This window comes from Trachurus trachurus, assembly GCF_905171665.1.
Source record: "Trachurus trachurus genome assembly, chromosome: 10".
NCBI lineage: Eukaryota > Metazoa > Chordata > Actinopteri > Carangiformes > Carangidae > Trachurus > Trachurus trachurus.
Window position 1 is genome coordinate 10,398,931 of NC_139894.1, and position 23,990 is coordinate 10,422,920.

The window sequence follows — 23,990 nt, forward strand, 5'->3', positions numbered from 1 at the left end:
TCATCAGCATGTTGGAGGATAAGAAACGCTCCATAGCATCAGTTCACTTTGTTCTCTTTATCTTCATGTTTGACGTTCAGAAGACACGTTCTTTACAGTATGTGACCAGGACACACTCCACTGGTACATATTAATCTCTATCAAACAGTCATTTACTATTGGCTTGTTAAGAAAAACAAAACATTTTACTGTAGAAGTTTATGTTTGGTAATATAGGTAGTATATTGTATTTAAGTCTGTTCATTGTGGGGAAAATGACAAATGTGCAGATTAAACATGGTGCGACTGAATGGAAAATCAACTAGTGATGGGAACAAATGTGAATTAATATAATTAATCATTATATTTCAGTTTCTAAATCCGTATACGGCAATTAGTATGTTGTGCTCGTACTGTACATAATTAGTATATAGTTGGGGCATGACATATGGAGCAGTCTGTATGTGAATACACTTGAAGTCTGATTGTTATGGGTCATTATTTGTAATTATATTGATATCATTGATGCTCAATTGGTTTTTGCTTGTTTTTTTGTTTACATTTTCATTATATATAATAAAGATGGTCTATAATTGAGTTTGATAAGTGTAATCAAACGTATAATGAATTCTTATTTATATCCACACACCACTTAACTACCTTTATTGATGAGATTCAAAAGGGATGTCCACATTTATAATTAATTTACGTGACCAGAAGCTGCACATGGGACATGAAAGATGGAAATATCTTATAAATATCTAACAACTGTTTGTGAAAGTTACATCAGACTGATCTGACTGAACATAATCCATGTGAAAATAAAGAACGTGACTCAGTTTTCTCTGGGACGGAGCTTCACGATCCCTCAGGATGTGATTTCTGTTGCGAGGATAAAACGGCCCTGAGGTGATCGCACACTCGTGACAAAGTGTGAATCACTGAAGATCCCATGTGGCATTCCTGCAGCGAGACATGGGATCATCTCCTCGCAGACGACGGCCGCATCCTGTGCAGGCATGTTGCAAAGTGTTGTTTTTACGCCTAAGTACAGGAGCACGCGTCAAACTCCCCGGCTACTAACGCCTCGTCACTGCAGCTTTACTGTGATTTCTCCACTCGTATACAGATGCTCGGCCGGAGTCACAGCTGTTTACTGTCACAGTCAGAGGCTGACGTCATGACATCAGTAGCACAATGTCACTGCAGTCTACCTGTCAGTGTTTCCATTAGAGATGGAGAGACGGAAGAAGACAGGGCGGTTACTGCCAAAGCTGTGAGACATATGTAAATATAATAACAGCTCCTACTAATGTAATGATTGATTTTACGAGGACGACAGCGTTTACAGCCTGAATAAGCTTGTAATGTATGATCTCAGATGGGCTCTCACCAGTTGGACTTTGTTACTTGACACTTAGGCCTATTCATTAGTCATGGAAAAACTAGAGCAGTTACATTAATCCAGGTGTCAGATCCATCAGAAGTAGCGTTAAACAGCTCCACCACAGTGAATCTTTTTATACAGTGGTGTGCAAAAGTTTGGGCACCCCTTGGTCAAAATATCTGTTAATGTGAACAGTTCAGCAAGTGGAAGATGAAATGATCTCCAAAAGGCATAAAGTTAAACATGAAACACTCTTTTTCAATATTTTAAGCAATATCAGTGTATTGTTTTTGTTTTCTACAGTTTTAGAGTGAGAAAGGGAAACAAAGCAGCAGCCTGCAAAAGAATGGGAAACCCAGGAGACTTGAGCTCTCGGGTATCTCAGGTACCAAGGAATCAGACAAGATATTTACTATTTACAGGCTGTGATAGTTTCCAAAGGAGGGGGCTATAGGTACTGACTATGCCAGGTGGCCAAACCTTTGCTGCTCGCCCTTTTCATTTTCTGTCATTTTGAAAATGTATATATGTTGTTTAAAATGTAAAGGGAATGTGCCATCCATAACTTTATGCGCCTTTTGGAGATCATTTCATCGTCCACTTGCTAAACTGTTTACTTTAACAGAAATTTTGACCAGGGTTACCCAAACTGTTGCATGCATGCCACAAATCAAGAATCTGTGGTTTAACAAACAAGAAGTCCTACAATGTTGAGCCAATATACCCCCAAACCACCTAATCGGTTGGGCCAAAAACACAACATGAAACTTCATTAATACTTGATTGATTGCCATGAAATCCCTTGTTTTGTTTGACCAGCAGACCACACAGAGATCTATGGGAGGCTTTGGACCACCAGCGTCCACCACCACCATCTTCAAAACACCAAACAAGGGAAAATCTGTAGGAAGATAGGTGTTTGTCCTCCAGCATGTACTGTAGTGACCCAAAACAATACTGAGACACTAGATGTTGGTTTTTCCTGTTTCCTGTCATCCGTCTGTATATTAAACAAACACAAAGTGATTACTAGGCCCATAGCTAATAGTGGTGGTTGTTGACAGTGATATTTTCCATCCCCGAGTGGAGATAAACAGATAGGAGTTGGCCAGTGGCTAATTTGCTTTGAGACTTTCATGAAACAGGAATGGATAATGTCAGGTTTTCATGAATACATCTCAGTGTCTGTTAAAAAAAAGGCAACAAATGGCAAGAGCCTGTTTAAGCAGGGACCTGAGGAGCAGGAAAGGAGGACTAAATCCAAGACAAACACTGAAGTTTGTGTAGAGAAGTGGAGCCTCATCCTCCTCGTGAGACAGTAAATCCATGGAGAATCAAATATGTACAGTAGGTTACTATTAATAAATCTCAGGCTCCTGTGGGAAACAGGGAGAGCAGATCTCTGGTAGTCTCACCACCCTCGTCCCCCTGTCCTCATCGTTTAACCCTCGTAATTCACACAGCCTTGTTTTCATTAAAGAGCGGCTGCGAGTCAGGACCGATGCCCGGAGGAGGCAGTTCATTATGTTGGCTGGGAGTCATGGTCGGCACATGGCCCTTACATAAGTCTCAGCTCCCAGCGACTCACTCACCCACCCACCCACTCGTCAAACAAAAACATCTGGGAATGGAGAATCTAATTCACATTGACCTGAGAGGGGCGGAAACGTGGCTGCCGTCTCCCTGAGTGTTTACAATGAACTGCTGTTGACAGACACACACACATGGTTGGAGGCATTTAAAAAAAAAACTGTGAATAACAGATCTGTAATCAGAAGAAACTTAAAGGGAGAATAACTATAACTCATGTTTTCAGATCTAATGGTCTCAAGCTTGCACACATGACCATGACGTTATTGATCTGTAAAAGGTGAGTGAATTACCTCATTACCCAGTATTACTGTACCCTGAGTCACTCTGCTAGCAAAACCACTGGTGTTTCCCAATGAAGCGGTTGTATCTTTTGGAGGCAGCATTTGAAAACTGATCAACACCCAAAAAAACAACTATCTGGATTGCCATGTCAGCATGGGTCCTATGGGATCCTACCGAGATCCATCTAGGTACAACCAATACCTAAGATTCATTCCATGCCAAATGTTAAATGTTGTTGTCACCAGTTGTAAGTGTTGCTACAGTTGGTGACAGGAACTTTTGACACAAAGGTTAAGAGCTGGCACAGCTGGTAATGCAAAGCAAAAAGACCATACCATCTTATTTCGGCTACAAATGGAAACAACCACAAACATCCTTGAACTGGGACCTATGACTGGGACACAACTTAAAGGGATAGTTCAACATTTTGGCAAATTGGCCCATTGCCATAATCCCTATAGTCATAGCAGTAGGTTCATTACGCTACGGAGGCTAATGGGATTTCTTGGTCTCCATCATCAAACTCAGCAAATACACAATCCAACAACTCCAAAACGCTCTGGTGGACAAGTTGTGACCTGCACATTCACCACGCTATGAGATAATAACAGAACGTTACCAGACAGAGTTGTTTTAGAGGTAAATTCATGCAAAACCGCTGATGCACGTTCCAGTTTTTCAGCAAGCAGTCTCTGCATTTACCTTGAAAACAACTCTGTCTCGTAACGTTCTGTTATTATCTCATAGTGTGGTGAATGTGCAGGTCACAACTTGTCCACCAGAGCGTTTTGGAGTTGTTGGATTGTATATTTGCTGAGTTTGATGATGGAGACCAAGAAATCCCATTAGCCTCCGTGGTGTAGCTCTGAGCAGCTCAGGAGTCTGCTCCACCACAATTAAAGGTAACAAACCTACTGCTATGACTATAGGGATTATGGCAATGGGCCAATTTGCCAAAATGTTGAACTATCCCTTTAAGAGTCTACCACCATGATACCAGCTTCAATGTCTACGTCAATGGGAAGTTCTGCAGGTATTAAGGTCATTTACCCGAGTACTAGACATATTAAAGTTTGGGCCCAGTGTTGGTCAGGTTACTGAAGTTCATCCTGGTCGACGTTGAATGTTTGTACCAAATCGTTCCCAATAGCTGTCATGATTTAGCGATACAAAGCTAAATCCTCAAGACGGCACCAATCATTACCATCTGGGGAACATGAATATCAGTATAGATAATATTTGCTGGGTCTGCTGTGGGGGTCACCTCACAGTTACCTGTTTCTTTGATACCTCCTTACTTAAGTGTTTAGTCTACTTGCCAACAATGAGTACCCGGAAATGTTGAGTACCCCAAAGTTTTATGTTAGAAATAGATAGTATGGGTCCCCAGTATTCAGAAACTGCCGGATGCTAACTTATATATATATATCTAAACCGATGACCAGATTTTGAAATCCATCAAAATCGGCCCACTGGCGGTTAAAATCAGGTCACTTCCGGTTTAGACAGCCATTTTGAATTTTGAAAATGTCAGAAATGGATTCAGCATCACCAATAACCCCTAAAACCACTCCAATATTGCCCAGATCAGCCAAGTCAATTTTGTTGAAATATTGCCCATATAGGCAATTATGCAAATTTATGCTAATTATGTCAGTTATGCTAATTGCCCAATATATATAAGTTAGCATCCGGCAGTTTCTGAATACTGGGGACCCATACTATCTATTTCTAACATAAAACTTTGGGGTACTCAACATTTCCGGGTTCACAATGGGGCCCTATGGGCTGGCAAGTAGACTAGTTCAGAAAACAGCTGGTTTGCTGACAATTTTGTGAACATGTAGCTCACAGATTGTCTTTAATTTTTCAGTCAAGCCAGAAAAGCTGCAGCTCACTGGCTGGAGTTTCTTCAGAGAAGCCCCTGCTCTAAATGTTTGTCCAACTAATCCAATCTGTTTTCAAATCCAATCTGGATTTCAACACCAACATGTGTGGGTATATTTATAGCGTGGTTGCCCCCGCTGGGATGGGAATCCTGAACCACAGTGGCACAACTGCTGCGCTGTAGAAACATGGATGGCGACACAGAGATTTCTATCTGGATATTTTCCATTTGTTCTTCTTTGTTACTCGGGCTGGCATTCATAGAGGAAGTGCTGAAGACGTTTCAACAGCCAGAAAGGGGAAGCCAAGACTTGACAGCAGGGAACAACTTCCTGAGTTGGTTTGGGGATCCAACCAATACAGAGGAAGCAGAAGGTTTCGAGGAGCTGTAAGCTGGCAGCGTAAAGGCAGGATCTGTTACGTAACAGGGTGGATTTATACATTCCACGTCAAACGCCGGGGGCCCTCGGTATAACGACTATTGGGAGGAGGTCAAGGCTGAAGCCCACCAGTTGCTGCTGCCGCCAGCCAAACGCAACAGTGCAAAAGCAGCAGACTGAAGAAGTGCCACCTTGTTATGGAGAGGCACCAAAGGAGCTGTGAAAGAGCTGCTCTCAGTCCACTGAACTCCAAAAACAAAACAGTTGAGCCAAAGATTTGCAGCTTTGAAAAGCAGAAAAGTCTTTGTTTAAGCAAAAACAGAGGTTTTTCTGAACAATTTGAGGACTTGAAAAACCTTTAAAACACAGTGTGGGTGTTTCTACATGAGCCCGCCCTTTGAGAAAATAACATTCAGGTTAGTGTTGTGTCACTTCCTAAAATTATCTTTCCATTTAACAATTGTGAAAAATGCACCTTCCAGATTACTCACTTTGTCTTGACGTCAGTCCACAATGGGGGAATTCTCTGAATTACGGCAGAAAAGTGTATCAAAGGAAACAGACAGGGATTAGTGCCAAAAATGTCAGAGGGAAGACTTAAAAAATGTAAAAAATTACATGCAAAATACAACTTATAACAATAATAATAAGGTGCATTTCTTATATTTTCACTGTAGACAGAACTACAGTGGCCCTGAGAGTTCAAATCACCGTGACTCCGGATAACAAATAAGTGTTTCTGGACTGTTTGTTCAAAGCTTCTTGATTATTAGAAGTTATGAAGACAGCAGCTACCTGTTGTTTGAAAATAAGTTTGTTTGGTTTATCATAACACCACTATCACATGATTCAGATATGATTATTGCAAATATGTATTGCTAGCTTAGCATTAGTCAAGTTTTTGTGTCTCTGGAAATTGGAAAAAAACCTGGTGTGGTGAATTTTTGCACCACACTGTCACGTGATCAAGATGTTGACATCTAAGGAAAAAAGGTAAGCCTTTAATTTAAAGGCTGTTAATTGCGTGATAATGTCCAGAAATAGCCTAGAAATAATGGTCAATTTCATAGTATTGTCATGTTTTTCATAAAGGCAAAAGATTACACATGCTTTTCATACTTTGAATTTTTTGGGAAGGAATTTTGCAGAGTCTTTGCAGTGGACCGTTATTTCTGGGGCTATTTCTACATAATCAATCATCTTGGCTACATTTCTCAACATTTATATGAAATTGGTCATTATTTCTAGGCTATTTCTAGACATTACAGTATGACGCAATTACTTCTTATTTCTTGACATTATCACGTACTGTGATTAGCGGCCTGTAAATTAAAGGGTTACTGGGAAATTCTAAGGGAATAAAATGTGTGAATATGTCCACTTTAGGCTTCCATAGATTGTTAAATAGTCCTTATAAGGTTTCTGAAATCCAATCTTCAACTTCACTTAGTTCTGATTGAAGACATCCAGACAGAAACTGGCAGCAGAATGAATCTAACTACTGTATTAACTTGAGTATGATCATTAACATGTGATCTGGAGGATGTGGGAGTTATTACAGGAGATGTTTAAGGCTCATCTCATGATTTTAAGTTCCTTTAGTTGAGCCTCACAGGATGAAACGAGGTCCAACACACACTGCTGGGCTCTGGTGTGTGTGTGTGTGTGTGTGTGTGGTATGTTGTGCGTGTTGAGGCCTCCACCAATGGCGCCGCTGCAGTTGTTCTCTCTGAAGTCGTTCTGCATGTGGTTCAAGTTGAGGACTCGGGGCCATCTGAGGAGGAATGCTCATCAAAACAAACTCTTCTTCTTCTTCTTCTTCTTCTTCTACTTCTTCTTCCTCCTGGCAGCCGAGCAGCCTGATCAGGAGGTCGGAGGGACGACGGTCAGCCGGGGCCACGAGGGGCCACGGGGGCCGGTGGCTGGCTGCAGGAAAGCTGAACAAACAGCGGTGTTTGTTCGTAACAAAGCGTGGAGGGCGTGGCGGTAAAGAGGACGTGACGACGGATAAAAAAAAACACATCAATGCTGCTTTCACAGACAGGTGTTGTGAAACCGGTCCTTTTGTTGTCTTTTAGCGCTTATGGAAACTTCTGAGGTTGAACCACAAGTAATGAACTCCACAGGACAAACCTCCCTGAAAGAGAGCTACGGACAAAACACGCAACCGCATTTTAAATAAACCATCTGTGTCTCGTACCGAACCACAGGCAGAAAAACAAGGCACGAGGTCCTTATCTGGCCTCAGACTCAAATATTTTTCCCTCGCCGACTTCAAAAAGTAGTTCTCTCTCTCTCTCTATTTTGACTGCAGCCCGGGTCTATCTGAAGTATATCTGCTGCAACAAAAGCCCATTGTTTGCTTACAGGACCAGCACAGAAACCGCCTTTGAGCACAGCCAAGAGAAACCCTCCTCAACCCCCAACCCCCAACCAGACGGCAGAGCTCGTATCACAGGCAGATAACCTCCGAGAGCACGAGACCAGGGCGGCGTGCGAGTCCCAATAGTTCGTTTTGATTTCAGAGAAGGAAAGAGTAAGATGTGGAGGGCGGCGGCGGCAGAGCGGAGGCCTTATCTTCTTCTAACGGTCGTCTCAAGTCAAAACTAAAGTCGGTGATGAGGGAAGCTCCACCCAACTGAACAACCTGCTCACTGTCATCACTCGTCTACAGTATCAAAACAAACCGGTGACACAGGTTTTCTATGGAGGTACATTTGTGTCTTTATTATATTAAAAAAAAAAGGTAGTTTAAACAAAAAATATATTTTCAATCAAAACAAACTTCACTTCAATAAAAAAAAAGTTTGAATGCAAAACAATATATTTTAGACCCCAAAAATTGCATTTGAGCCCTTTTTTTCTTTGATTGAAAAGGTTTTTTTTGATTGAAGTGAGTTATTATTTGATTGAAAATATCTTTTTTGTTTAAATCAACGTTGTTTTTTTTTGATTGAATAATAAAGACACAAATATTCTACCCATATGGCCCAAATACAAAAAAGATGACTTTAATCCAAACTAAACTAAATCTTAATTCACCAAATCAATAAAAAAAAACCTTCTAAATCAAAGGAAAAAAGTGCTCATTTGCAATTTTTGGGTTCTCAAATATTTTTTTTTTTACATTCGAACCCTTTTTTTCTTTGGTTGAAAGGTCTGTTTGTTTGTTTGTGTTGATTGAAGTGAAGTTTGAAAATACCTTTTTTGTTTAAATCAACTTTTTTTGATTGAATAACAAAGGCACAAATGTACCTCCATAGTTTGCAGCTGCTCAGGATGAATAATAATATGTGACATTAATAGATGAATATCAGCTGCTGCAGGTGTTTTTCCTTCGGTGACGCAACTTTATCTGGAAACAAACTAGTCATTAAAGTTTATTTAATGTTGTGCTGATATTTTCCCATGAACAAAGACTAACATTGGTTGGTTTCTCATAATTATCTGGGAGCATAATTCATTTCCTTGTCACTGATAAAGTTTATTTAGTTCAAACAGAAACTTTACTGTGATGATATCTTGGTTTTACAGGAGTCTGGGCTGAGCAGCGACATCCTCCTGTTGCCACTCTTCTCTTTTCTATGTGTTTATTCATTTTAAGTTTTTGAAGGTTTCTTTGATAAGGAGAGTAGAGACAGAGAGGGAGTCGAGGGGATAAAAACAGGAAAGGGTTCAGCCGGTCGGGAATCGAACCGGTGACCTGCTGCTCAGAACTCATTAGGCTCAATATGAACATTGTATGTTGTCACATTGAATCGACCTTTGATATACAGTATAAGATTAAATTGTATCACAACACTTTGCAGGGCAACTCTAGAAGGTATTGCAAGACCTTTTATTTATTATTTTAAACACGAGTTACCATCTGCTCCATCTTAGTTTTGGCAGCTATTTTTATTCTATTTTATTTTTCAGTTTTTAACCCAAGAGTGTCTGATGTCTGGTATTAGTACGATCTGTTCTGTTACTGTTTTGTCTGTAGTTGTATATTTTGAGTCTTCTTCTGTCGTCTTCTGAATGGGATGTTTGTTGTGTTGTGTAAATATGAAAACACAATAAAAACACTTTGATCATTATTAAATTCCACCACAACATCAGCTGCTGTGATATAATTAGTGCATGCAACTCAAATTAGGGCCAAAAACAGGTTTTTGTCAGGTCAAAATGACCTTTGACCTTTAAATTTCAGTTTGTTTTAGACATTAAAGGTCCAGTGTGTAAAACCGTGATATCTAGCGTTCAGGAGCATGGAGCGACGAGGTGAAGATCTAAACCATTTTACGATATGTCTGCTGCCTTCTTTCCTTTCGCCGCCTTCTTTGTTGGTTTATTTATGAACACAATGGATGGATTTTCCCTTCAGGCTGCCGTACAAAAATGGCGGCACAAGATGGCGACACTCTCTAAAGATAGATATATCCACGATATAAAGATATAAAAGAATAATTCTAAGGCTATGAAAACCAAACAAATTTTATATTATAGCGATTATACACTTATACAAATGTATTCATGGATAGTATATTCACATATTGCCAAAAATACTTGACAATTATTCCACACTGGACCTTTAAATTAAGGTTTCTCGCAAATTCAAAGAGAAACATCCTCAAGTCGTTCCTGAGAGATTGTGTTCAGAACGAGTCGTACGTTCAATTGTAAAGCTTTAACACGTCGTAAACATGTGACAGATTTTCAGTCCTTCAAAAACTTCCCATGTGATGTTGAAGAAGCAAAAACTTCTTAAAAAAAAAAAAAAAAAGCATAACTGATGTTTCTGAGGGGATTCATCTGCTCTCACTGAGGCTTTTATTCCTTGTTTAACTTCATTTGGTCTCTCGTTACGTGGATTATTACTGTGCGAGGAAACTGTGACTTCATGATCATAAATAAATCAAAGAGGGTCTGTAGTGAGAGGGAAAGTTGGACCGGAGCTGAGGGGGTGGGATGGGTGATGAGGAGGGGGCGCTGCCTGGGAGTGGGACCGTTGGAGGTGTGTGTGTGTGTGTGTGTGTATGTGAAGGCCAGAGTTTAAATATAAACCGTCAGAACAGCACTCGCTTGTGTGTTGGGTGGAAAAAAAAAGAGAGAGAGAAAGAGAAGCTGAAACTCGTAAATGACGTCGAAGTGAAGCAGATTTGAAAAATCTCTGAATTTAATTTGTCTGAGCGGAGGGAGGACCAACATCTGGCAGCACAAATCCAATTATCCCTAGATTTGTAAAATGCTGCTTTTCAAAATGCCTTTTAATGACTCTGCAGCACTCATCTCCAGCCAGGTGGTTTCTCTCCCTGCAGCAGCATGTTCACTCACATTTTACCCCAAAATCTGAAAAATGAGAATGTAAAAAATTTTGTTTTTTTTTTTCTTCTTTTTTCTTGGTTGGCATCAAGAGAGGTTGAAAAATGTTCAGTTTTCCATGAGAAGCAGAAACAGCAACAGCAGCAGCAGCATCTGGGAGCCAGATCTGTTTGCAAATGGAGCGAGAGAAGAGTTTGTGTGTTTACTACAGACGATTAGTTGCAGAGTATTTCATTTCACAGCTCTGTCTTAAAGCAGCTCCACTCTCTCAAATAAGGAAACTAACTAATGGAGGATGAAGTGTTTTTTAGGGGGGGGGGGTATCTAAAAAAAAAGAAAGAAAAAAACTCATGGGAAAACTTCCAGACTATGCTCCAGTGTTCGCCGATAAGGACTCAGTATCATGCGTCTTCTCAACGGTCCGATCCTGAATGTTTGGCAGCATCTGTCGGTCGGTAGGAGTGAACGGTGGATGAATCGGTTCAGTGTGTACGTTTGTTTGTTTGAGTGTGTGTGTTTGTGTAGATTTCGCTGAGAGACCGACAGACGACGCAGTCATGCTGCTGCTCCGGCCTCCACATGTGATTCTGATTTGACTGCAGGAACGTACAGACCTGAGCGCTGTTGTTGTCTCAGAGGCTCGGCGTCAGGACAAAGCTCAGAGACGTACAGTAGAGAGATACGTCTCGAATTTGTTAGGTTTGTTAGAGAAGAGCTGTGTAGAGGCTGGAAAATAAATATATATAAAATTAATGGGTATTACTGATTATTATAAGCACTGATTTAGATTTTCTTGTGTGCTACAAAAAAAAAGTGGCAATAATTATCAATACATAGATGCCAAGTATTGATCTTTTATGTAAATTGCCAAGTTACAAATTTAAGTTTTTAGTACTTTAATACTTTTTTAGGACTGTTTTGGTCCCAGAGCAAAGTAGCTCTAGTGGGAACCAACAGAAACCCAATGATACAATAGTATCCTGATACTTGAGTCACGATAAAAACATTACTGCAAACTTAAACATTTTGTGAAATCCTGAGTGTTGCAATCGGGATCTAATGACCATTTTGCAATTGTTAATCTCATAATTTGCACAGGAAGAAAGGTGATTTAAGTGACTTTGAATGTGACGTGGTCGCTGGTCTGCGCTTTTCAAAAAACTGCTGATCTACTGTTGTTTTTTTAAGTGTATTTTTTGGGGCTTTTTCACCCTTAGTTGATAGGATAGTTGAGAGAGACAGGAAACGGGGAGGCAGAGAGAGGGGGAAGTTTAATACGGCCCCCTGATCTACTGAGGTTTGGACAAACAACCTTGTGTAGTGTTTAAACAGGGAATAAGCCTAAAAAACACTTAACTGGGTTACCCTTTAATTCACAGGCCATTAATTACATGATGATGTCAAGAAATAGCCAAGAGATAACGGTCAATTTCATAGTAATGTCGAGAAATATCGCCAAGAAATAATGATTGATTGCGTAGAAATAGCTCAGAAATAACAGTAAATTGCAACGACTTGGTGGAGAAAAATTCTGGCCTTTCCCAAAAAATTAAAAGTATGAAAAGCATGTGTGATCTTTTGCCTTTATGAATGAAATTGACCATTATTTCCAGGCTATTTCTTGACATTACTACCGAATTAATTGTTATTTCTTGACATTATCACGTAACTAACGGCCTGTAAATTAAAGGGTTACCAAAAATTGTCCAAAAGCTGGACAATAACAGATTAGAAAAACGTCGCCTGGTTGATTTCTGCCGAGACATTTGGATTGGTCGGGTCACAGTTTGGTGAAATCCTAGGTTCATCCTGGTTTGCATCAACAGTTCAGGCTGGTGATGATGATGTGGGGGAAACTGCCCCGACACCTTTGGGCAACCGAGCTTTGACCTTGAGGATGCGGTGGTGGAACAGGAGATTCACATCGTGGATATTCAGAAAAAACATCTGCAGATACTGTAGCTACTTAGTTGAGTCTGGTCTTTAGAAACTTTGCCTTTTTTCTGAGAGTTTTGTAACTGGGACGTTGAACAAAAGGAAACCAAAGCAGCCGACAAACAAGATGCAGCTTCACATCTGTAAACAACTGTTTCAGCAGCATCTAAATTTATCCTCGTCACACTCGTCCGAGACATATTTACAGTTTCCTTCCTTTTTATACTTTTCCGTAAAAACAAAACGCAGCTTCCAGTTGTCCGACACAAACAGACGACACTCAGCCTCATCAATACAGGACAGTTTCTCAGATTGAGTTTAAAGGTAGAATCTGGAGTTTTGTTCGTTGCAGTTTGTAAACAAAACATTGAAACTCGGCCCCTCCTCTCAGGCTAAACTGTGTAGCCTCCTGCTCCGAGAGTGGCCTGCCCCAGACAGCTGGAGCCGTGGGCCGATAGCCGATTGTCAACAACACCGGGAGCCTCCGGTGTTAGCAACAGACGCTAACTGCTACCGCTAGCCGAAGTTAGCATCGAGCTAGCTCACCACAACGGTCCTAATACTTGTTACCAGTCGAGGCTTTAGTTGTCGGTGACGGTCGGGAATCGGTCTGCGGCTCCATCGCTTCACTCGGACTGTATTTCTTTTTCGTTTGCGGTCCTGACTGCTGCTGCTGCTGAGAGAGAGACGTGCTAGCACCTGTTAGCATCAGAGACAGCTAGTGCGGCTAGCAGCCATAGCTGAGCCCTCCTACTCTGCTGCACGTAGCTTCACCTGAGCTCCGTCAATGGCGGGAGAGAAAACACCGACTCTCTCGCTCTCCACCCACAAACGTCCACGTGGACAACAAAACACAGCAAAATACCAAAATACAGGCAATATACAGGCAAAATACAGCCCCCACCACACAGACAGATTTCATTTGTATAAGTCTAGTGTTTATTTTTGGGCACAAAACTCCAGACCCAACCTTTAAAGGGACAGTATGGGACTTTATTGGCTTTTTATTGACAAAAATCAAATATCGCTTTCATAAATACGTATTTCACTGAAGTGGAATCGCGCCCGCATACAAACGAGCGCTTTCTCGTACCTTAGAATGAGATGTTACAAGTCGTTACAAACATACAGGGGGGGGGGGGTTCACCGAACCTTCTCTGCCATGTCGCCATGTTTTACGTTCAGTGTCACCGTGGCTGTAAGTAACCTCAAACTCGGGCCGCCGGAGCTTCTCGGCTCGGGGAGAAAGTTTTCCAGACAGCGCCTGTTAAAACTGTCACCACCGTGTAGCTAGTGTGAGGAAGGACGGAGGCACTGGTGTTGCCTTCAGGTGCAGTCAGACACCTGAATGACGCCGTGAGTGACGCCGTCGGCAAACCAACTGGATGTTATTTTACTCGACGAGAGAAAGCCGGTAAAACGTGGGTCAGGTAAACAATACGACATCACCATGACAACATATTGTCACGCCTGTATTGTTTTGCCTCGTGCTGGCGGACCGTTTGTTTACATAGAGGCTTGTTTATCCTGATACATGCAGCGTGTGTTGTTTTTCTGACTTCTGCCCGAGTTTACGTAAACGCAACAGCAAGAATACGTGCCGACATGCAACCGCACCGCTAGATGGGGGTAAATCTCACATACTGTCCCTTTAAGAACCTGCTGCTGCTGACGCTCGAACATCTGTGTCACTGTACGTGATTGTTCTGTTATTTCTGGTGTCTCGGTGTGTGTCACGTATCTGCAGTTGCCACTTTTGTAGACAGATTTATTTTGGGACAATTCATTTATCCTCCCTAATCTTACACCTAGTCTGAATTGGCACACTGTAAGGTGGATGAAACACTAGTAGAAACACTTTTCATTTCTAGTTTCTGCTTTGAATGGAGAGCGCAATATAATAATTTCTAGCAGATCTTCACCATTATATTATTGTTTATTGATTTACTTAGGAGACTTAAATTTGAATCTCATGTTTGGCTGTAAAGTGTCAGAAAATTAGGTCCCAAAAAGAGAGAAATGTCCTCAGCTTCAGTGATGATGGCAGCACTGACAGTTTGAGGCCTGTGTGTAAATAAAAGTTATTTCTTTATTCTGTTAGAAACCACAGATATCTGCATGAAAGAGGCCGAGTTCTGTTTTTGTTTTTTATTTAATAAGCTGGTTCATAAATTATCGCACATAAAAGATTCTTTTCAATAGTTACAAAGTGGAGAGCAACTCGAGTTAGCGCCTGGAAAAAAACAAAATTAAACAAATGAGAATAAGATTGTTGACAGAGGAGGAGGAAGAGGAGGAGAGAGGCTTTTTCTTTTTTCTTCTGAAGTTTGAGCTCGACATGAAAAAACCAGTTCACAAAGCAGAGCGGAGAGAAGAGGAAGAAGAAGAAGGAGAAGAAGAAGAAGAGGAGCGGAGCCGACGGCAGCTTTTTTCCCCCCCAAACGTCCAAACTCGTCATCGTCGTCGTCATCAGTGTCGTCGTCGTAGCAGCAAACAAAACGGTGACATGCGTATTTTCAAAGCTCAAGCCGGTAAAAAACAACAGAAGGGGACGTTTCTGTTCTCCAGTGTATTCAAGTGTCTCAAAATAAAATAAAACCGAAGGAGCGAGAAGAGGGAATAAATTATGAAGTAAAAAAGAAAAGAAAGAAAGAAAGAGAGGAGGAGAGAGAGAGAGAGAGAGAGAGAGCACTAGCTACATGTGAGGCTCACAAAAACAAGTCAAACTAAAAAAAAACGAGCTGCGGTGGCGTCTTCTTCTTGGCTCGACTCTTCTCTCCCCGTCTTCTCTCGTGAGCGATGAGCCGATGTGACGAGGGGGAAACCAGTGATTGATTTGATTGATTGACTGATTGACTGACTGACTGACTGACTGACAGGCATGTGACCAATCCTTCATTTATTCCTTTTTCTGTTCTGTTTTCTACATCTACACCCTCTCTCCCTCCCTCCCTCCTCACCTTCAGATGGAGGCGGACCAATGAGCTTTCGGCGCTAAGACTGACTGGGGGTCTGAGGGAGCGGTGGGAGTCCGTCGGTGGCTAAAAACTCTAAGTTTTCTCACTCTACGAGACTGAAAATCCTTTGCGGCGCCGGTTGGAGGATCCCGACCCGGAGGGAGCGGGAGCGGCGACGGCGACGGCGGCGGCGTCTTCTCTGGGCGTGAGGAGGAGGACAGGAGGACGGTGGCCCTACTTGGACATTTGCTGCTGGATGTGCTGCAGGAACTCGTGGTAGGAAGAGGCCGAGTCCGATCGATCCTCCACCAGCTGCTGGAAGAAAGAGGATTTGGCCGAAGCGTCGTCCCTGAAGAAGAAACAAAGAGAGAGAGCGTTAAAAGTTTGGTTTTATATTACATCATTATATTCTTTTAACACCAATTTCTCATTAAACAACGTATATTCATCTATAAGTGAAGGACGAGACAAGTCAAACATCACTTTGTCCTTTGGGAAATTAAGTGGATTTTCAAAACTACAGGACATTTTTGAGACTAAAGTGATTCACAAATATCAAAAATAGTTCCTGTGAGTTTGACAGGAGAATCTCTAATGTCAGTGATCTTCGCTTTGAGAGGAAAAAAACTGTTTTAGTCGGACTATAAAGTTTAAAGGGATAGGTCAACATTTTGGCAAATTGGCCCATTGCCATAATCCCTATAGTCATTGTCAGTGCAAGCTGTTTTTAGAAGGTCGGAGCAGAGCCACAAGCTGCTCAGAGCTACGCTACGGAGGCTCATGGGATTTCTTGGATTGTGTATTTGATGAGTTTGATGAGGGAATCCAACAACTCCACAACGCTCTGGTGGACAAGTTGTGACCTGCACATTCACCACGCTATGAGATAATAACAGAACGTTACGAGACAGAGTCGTTTTCGAGGTAAATGCAGAGACTGCTTGCTGAAAAACTGCCCCTGAAGGCAACGCGCATCAGAAGTTTTGCATGAATTTACCTCTAAAACAACTCTGTCTGGTAACGTTGTGTTATTATCTCATAGCGTGGTGAATGTGCAGGTCACAACTTGTCCACCAGAGCGTTTTGGAGTTGTTGGATTGTGTATTTGATGAGAATATTTTACAGCAGACTCTGTCTCCATCCAGATGTTTCATTCTCAACTTAGGCAAATAAATAAAAAAAATAAAAATAAAATCAGGAGTGGAAACAACAACAAAAATCTGTGGTCGTGTATCAGGTGCGTTCTGTCTGGGGTTCATTACAGGTGCAGATGTGGGGCCAGATGTGTAGCGTGCTTAGTGGTGCTTACTTGATGACGTGTAGCGTGGAGCTGAACGCCCGGTTGTCCTGCAGCCAGTCCAGAAACGCTCTCACCCGGTCGGACAGCGGCGTCTCCAGCTCAGGAATGTGACTCTGGGATTCAACAACAACAACAACAACAACATGAACAACAACAAGGTTTGTTTTTACTGCAGCGCACACAGAGAGACACACACAGACAGACACACACACCTTTGTGGAGGAATAAAATCAACACACAGGTGCTGACTGCTGCTGTTTGTGTGGAGGTGACAGAGTTTTCTAGGCCGAGTGTTAAAAAGCTGCAGCAGCAGAAAACACAGAAACACGGTCGCTCTCTGACTGTCGAGCAAAACTCTGACTCATTTTCTAGAGAAGTGTGTGTGTGCGTGACAACTGGGCGGCGGCAGCGTTTGTGTGTGTGGAGACGTTCGACAACGCGTTTCACTTTAACACAGTTTATTTACTGATGTGATGAAACGTCCTCCCTCCATGGAGTACGAACCAGACTGAACTAATAATGATTGTTATTCTTTTATTTTTCATTTTGCAGACACTCAGGACATTTAATGTTTTGATATGTTACCTCTTTACTTCTCTTTTTTTTTTTTTTTCATCACATTTTAAACCAGAAAATGTTTTAAAAAGTAAGTGAATGGACGGATAGTTGGAAGAGCACAACAAAAATATAGAAAATAAGAAATTCAGCTCCTATAAAATACACTATAAATATGCATTAAAATTAAATAAGAAGAAAAATATTATTCAACTTTGTGTCGTCTCATATAAACAGATGGAGCTGCTTTCAAATTGGAAATTTAAATAAGTTGAAAGTGCAAAAAGTGTAGAAAAAGAATAAAAAAGTATTAAAATAATATATATTTATAACATATATTTCAGCTGAACAGGATAAACAAAAGTTGGGGTCGTCTAAAATACAACAACTTAAAAGTTTTAAAACTAAATATTTGCGATAAAAGCATAAGGATGCTAATCGTTAAAACTCCTCGCCAACTGCTTTCAGCTCACTCTTGCTCTTCAAACGATATCCGATACGTTCTACCATAATACTCACCATGTTGGGGGGGATGGAGGCGTAGTTGGGGCAGCCCAGCACGTCTCTGATGAACATCTCGTTGCAGCATTTTCCAATCCACAGGTAAAACACCTGCAGCAGGAAGAGAATAAAATAAATTTAACTACAAATATAAATATAAACATAATCGATCAGAAATAAACTTCATCTCCTTCGTGAATAAATAACGTGACGATAAAAAAAAAATCTCCTTACGCTGCCACAGTCCATGAGGAACGCTCCGTCTCTGCTCACGCGGTCGGACGCCAGGTGGAGCAGGGGAGGCTGCGGCACCACGGTGTCGTTCAGGTGCAGCGCCCCCTACAGGACGCACAGGGACACAGCAGCTCGTTAGTAACAGGTTCGATCCCCACAGGGTTGAATATGCAGAAGCACAATCACATCAATTACAACTAATGTGCTGAGTTCATAGTGACAACAGCAGCTACACACAAAAAACACACAGCAGGAGTTTTTATGAGGCTGCATGTCGGGGCCTCAAACAGTTCACTTTAGCTGTAGTCCCAGGTTCAATTCCACCTAGCGGCCCCTTTGCTGTCATTCCTCTCTCTCTCTTTATCCTTATCTCTCTCCATTTCCTGTCTCTGTCCAGCTCTACTGTCAAAATAAAAGGTGAATAAAGGAGTCGAGCTACGCATGTGTTGGAGGGATAAGGCCTCTAGAGCCAGATCTGTCTTATTTCTGGAGATAATTTCCCTTCTCACCGTGCTCCCTGTCTTTATGCTGTATAGATGCCGTGTACAGTTATATAAATATCTATTTTTCTTTTATAAAGAAGCATTTTATGGAGCTAATTTATTCCTTCATTCTGGGGAAGACGTACTGGTGTGGGCGGAGTTGTGTTTTGTTTAGTTTAGCCTGAAAAAAAAAAAACCCAAACAACTCAGGCTGCACAATATAAAAAATATATTGAGATTATATGAGCAGATGTTGTGATGTTAGTGTGAATTTTTGCATTAAAAATGTTCAAATTCAAGATTTTTGTTTGGTCATTTTGCAATTTCAATTACATTGTGATTAACTGTGCTGCTTGAATTTTAACATTTATTATTCCCACACCTCTAATATTCACTATGTACTTATCTAACTAACCCAATGTTTTACAATTGGTTTGTAATTGTAATTATGTAGTTACTTAATTAGTTATAAAAAAAAACTGAATGTGACCGATGTAAGCAAGCACTTTTACTTCAGTATCTGTTTGAGCTTCAGAGATAAACGCTGTACTGACCACTTTACATTTACCCAGCAGCTGTATTTTTACTATTTACTTTTCTAATTTATGATAAATAGACACAAAACATACAGATTCATGTTAAACATACTAATAAAAATGATAATAAACATGGTGAACGACGTTCTGATGGCCATTTTGTATGATTCCCTTTGACACTAATGTGCTTTAATAAGAGTGAAGCTTTAAAAGCAGAAGTTGAACTTGTAAAACATGTTGCTGATTTAACTTCAGTGAAACATCTGGATCCTTCCACCACTGGTTCTATAGCTCAGGACCAGTTCAATTCAAACTAACCCCCCCCCCCTCCCTCAGAGGGTCTGGTTCTGATCCCACCTGGTCCGACATGTTGTCCAGCCGGTACAGGTCCGGGTGAACCATCCTCATCAGCTGCTGCAGCGGCTGCGTCTTGAACTCACACATGGCGAAGACGCGTTCATCCAGTCGCGTGCTGGTGCCGGTCCGCAGAGCTCGCTGCAGGGAAACGATCACATGACAAGTCACTTCCTTCTGGTTCTCACTCGTTTACAGGTTTAATTATAGACGGTGTTTTATGCGTTTTATGTAGAGTGTGTGTGTGTGTGTGTGTGTGTGTGACCCTCGGAGGTGAATCTGTGGCATTTTATCTCACAGTTTTACTGCTCTTAGTTTTACTTTACACCTTCTTCTGTTTTAACTCTTTTATCCCATCTTTTCTTATCTTTTTGTGTCTCATCTTAACTTTTTTATCATTTTTAAATAGATTTTTATTTATTTTATCTAATTATCTTCATCCCGCATTTTAATTTTTTAATTTGAGTCCTCCTGGTCTCAATTTGTTGCTTGGGTGCTCCATCTCTTATGGTTTTATGGCACTTGTTTGTGACTTGTGAAACACTTTGTAAACTTGTGTTTTTAAAGGTGCTATATAAATAAAGTTATTATTATTATTATTATTATTATTATTATTATTATTATTATTATTATTATTATTATTATTATTATATTAATAAGTTGAATTCACTTAATTTTACACTTTAGTCTTCATGTTTTTTCACCTCATTTAGCTACTTGACAGTCACAAAATCAAAACTGTGAACTTATTAACTGTGTATGTCTGTAATGTCCCTCTTGTATTGAAGCCCCGACATGAGAAATTGTTCCGCCGGTCATTTGCACTGACACAGGAAGAGCAGTGAACTGAGACACTGGGAGCTTCCGCTACAAACAAGCTTAAAATATAGACTTATTTCATTTTTTTCGGAACAATTTCTCATGTCGGGGATTCAATACAAGAGGGACATTACAGACGAGCAGCATGGAGGTATTTGGATGTTTTTTGGTGTGTATTTTTGGACGAAGAAAGTTGGTTTCCATTCACAACCATTATATGGACAAATACTGCTGCGCGGACCCCCCCGTAACTCCGAGAAGGCACGGAGGACTCTGAAAATTCTCACAGCTCTAAGTTGACATGAGGGTGAGTAGATAATGAGTGAAATTTGACTTTTGGGTGAACTATCCCTTTAAACCCTGCCAATTCAGCATTAAATTAAATAAATGGACTAGTATCTTTGTAAATCATTTTCCTTTACTTTGGCGCACATCTGCTGATAAGGTTCTGACATAATCTTTTTCTGAAAGTGACGGTATTTAGGAATCTTTACGATCAATTAATCATGACGTTTAATACCGCGATTAATTGTGAAAACATTACAACTAATCGTGACGTCCCTGATTAGAAATGCAGCAAAGTTTATCACATATTGCGTTCAAGAAGAATTTTATTCCAGGGGCGTTTTATTATTATTATTATTATGTGGATTAAACGGAGGCTGCGTCAGAAAATAAATCAGGTTTCGACTTCTCGTCTTGAATGGCGGGTGGCGGTTGATGATGTAATCTGATTTAATTTCTTGTTTCCGGGCACGCTTTCATTTCTTTTCAGCTCGTTCAGGGTGTGTGTGTGTGTGTGCTGCTGTCGTGACCTTTAGGAGGGTTTTTCTTTTTTCTTTTTTTTGTTTCAGATGACACAGAGGGTGTGTGAGCGTGGACACACCCTGTTCTGGGTGGATGAAGAGTCGGTGACCGTGTAGCAGCCTGTTCCTCTGTAACCTCCGCCTTTATGAGTCCGTGTGTGCGTGTATTAATGTGTGTATGTGTGTGTGTGTGTGTGTGTGTTTGCAGCTCAGGTACAAGGTGTTTTCAGGGTGTGTGTCGAATAATGCGCTTTATATTCCACGTGTGTCATCGACCTGCAGACGTTTGATCGCTGTGTGTTTAACTTTAACGCCTCTGTTGAATGTGTTTGAAGTCTGAGCCCACGTGTGTGTGTGTGTGTGCGTGTGTGTGTGTGTGTGTGTGTGTGTGTGTGTGTGCGTCACCTGTTTGAGCAGAGCGAGGATGTAGAGGGGGAAGAGGCACAGCGAGGTCGGGACCACCAGGCCCGAGTGCTGCAGGTTCGACACGTTGCTCTTGTAGGCGCTCGCCAGGTCGACCACCGCGTTCACCAGCGCGTCCCGGGCGTCCGACAGGCTGGAGGTTATCGACCGGTCGATGGCTGGACGGAGAACGAGGACGGAGAGAAAAGAACAAGACGAGTTGTTCATATTATCTTTTTAAAAAATCTGGCCGATGTGTCAGACTCTGAAGTGACCTGAACCTGAGACATTAAAGGACAATTCCGGCCAAATTCAACTCGGGGCTGTATTTTCATAACATTTTAGGTCTAAAAGAAGGAATCTGAAGATTTTCAGTTTAATTGCTCCTGTTTTGCGCTAGTTGTGTCTGTACCCGCATCACCACGGCAGCAATGAATGGGAGAGGATTGAAGTTCCGCTGCTTAGGCTGTTTACATCCCTCAAAGCCGCAATTGTTTTCCACAGACAGCGTCAGATGGCGACTCAAACATGCACGAGAAGTTTATTTACTTCAAGCAAGTCAAGAGTTGATATTCCTGTGCTTATTTGTTAAGATTCCTTTATTTGTATTTGTGAAGTAAATAAACTTCTCGGTGCATGTTTGAGTAGCCATCTGACGCTGTCTGTGGAAAAAAATTGCAGCTTTGAGGGATGTAAACAGCCTAAGCAGCGGAACTTGCATCCGCTCCCATTCATCGCTGCCGTGGCGATGCGGGGACAGACACAACTACCGCAAAACTGGAGCAATTAAACTGAAAATCTTCAGATTTCTTCCTTTAGACCTAAAATGTTATGAAATTACAGCCCCCCCCGAGTTGAAATTGCCCAGAATTGTCCTTTAAGTCTGTCAAAGTGAAACTCAAAGAAAAACATTCAGATAAATAACCAGTTCTTTGAGGCTCATCGTTCCTGTGTGAGACTCACCCATGTTGGCCAGTAAACAGGTGATGGCCTGGACGTCGGCGCCGGCGTACACGTCACTGAGCTGGTTGACGACCGGCAGACACAGAGTGTGAACTCGGATACGTCTCTTTCCTGCAGAGACGGAAACAAACAGACGGACGGTTTGTTTGGTTTGGTAAATCAGAGACAGAGAGAGAAGAGAGAAGAGATTTCTTCTTCTCTCTTCGTTTCTTTTTAGTTGTTTCCCAACTTTTCCCAACAGACAAACCAAAACACAACACTTTCTTATTCCCTGGATGGAAACATAATTATGCAAACATAATTATTCTGAAAGAATCTGTCAGTCACTGAGCAACAGTCTTACAGAAGTAAACAAAACAACAAACAAACAGAGAAAATAAGCGACACTGATGATCTTCAACAAAGCTGTTCAGGGTTCATACACATTTCTCGAGACCCTCATTTCCACGTGCGCTGCAACAGCTGATCAGCATCACATCCACTGATCTCCGTCTCCGCTGATCGCACTCAAATATTATATATTCTTTTGGCGCAGCGCTGTTGATGCGCATCCATTCACAGGGACTGCGCTGCACAACTGGCACATCCTGTCAGTCCTCCTGTGTAACTTTCTGCTGCGAAATACGACTGAAGACACGTGGAAGTCTGCAGGTGTCGACACGCCCCCATGAGTTGACAACACAAGGAGCTAATTATCTATATTATTAGCTATATTATCGGTTAATGGTTAATCATGTGCATCCCTAATAGCGCATACAGAATAATTAACCCAAATAACTTCAGATAAAACCAAACCCAGATAAGTATTAAGATAAATATATTTCCATACAATGTTCCATATGTGTGTACTAGGAGCCCTGTGTGTTGGTACTGAGGTCAAGCAGAAATATATATATTTTTTATATCCTTAGCAGGTGATGTTTTAAACTCTCAGATCTCCACATGTTCACATTTGAACGTGAGCCGGAGTCACGAGGAGCTCATAAAACACGTTAAATGACACCGGGAAGTGTTGAAAAGACTTTGGTCACTGACCCACAAACACTGATCCAAGTGTGTGTGTGTGTGTGTGTGTGTGTTCGTGTGTGTGTTTTATGCACCTTTATTGGAGGTGTAGAGCAGCGCGGCCTGGAAACAGGCCAGAGACGAGTCGGCCAGAGAGTCTTCGATCGACATCTGGACAGCGAAGGCAGAGTCTGGGTTCACGTTGGCCAGCGACAGGAGGTCGGTGGAGCGGACGAAGAAGTTACCGTGGAACGTGTGGATGGACAAACCTGAGAAACAACGAGGAAAACAACAAACAGGTTGAGGGAGGAGCTCGGGCCAATAAAAAA

The 23,990-nt window shown here is 41.5% G+C and overlaps 1 protein-coding gene across 2 annotated transcripts in view; it reads right to left on the bottom strand.

The window, feature by feature from the left end:
* Nucleotides 1-14,898: 14,898 nt before the first annotated feature.
* Nucleotides 14,899-23,990, bottom strand: part of sec24b (SEC24 homolog B, COPII coat complex component) — a 32,703-nt gene continuing 23,611 nt past the window's right edge. For both annotated transcript variants that reach the window (XM_083980368.1, XM_083980367.1), the window contains 8 exons: nt 23,757-23,930; nt 22,657-22,767; nt 21,697-21,872; nt 19,670-19,807; nt 18,295-18,399; nt 18,079-18,171; nt 17,014-17,117; nt 14,899-16,053 (listed from right to left, as the gene is read on the bottom strand). In XM_083980368.1, the coding sequence (XP_083836494.1) occupies nt 15,939-16,053; nt 17,014-17,117; nt 18,079-18,171; nt 18,295-18,399; nt 19,670-19,807; nt 21,697-21,872; nt 22,657-22,767; nt 23,757-23,930 (1,016 nt within the window). In that variant the 3' untranslated portion in view covers nt 14,899-15,938. The remainder of the gene's footprint in view (nt 16,054-17,013; nt 17,118-18,078; nt 18,172-18,294; nt 18,400-19,669; nt 19,808-21,696; nt 21,873-22,656; nt 22,768-23,756; nt 23,931-23,990) is intronic.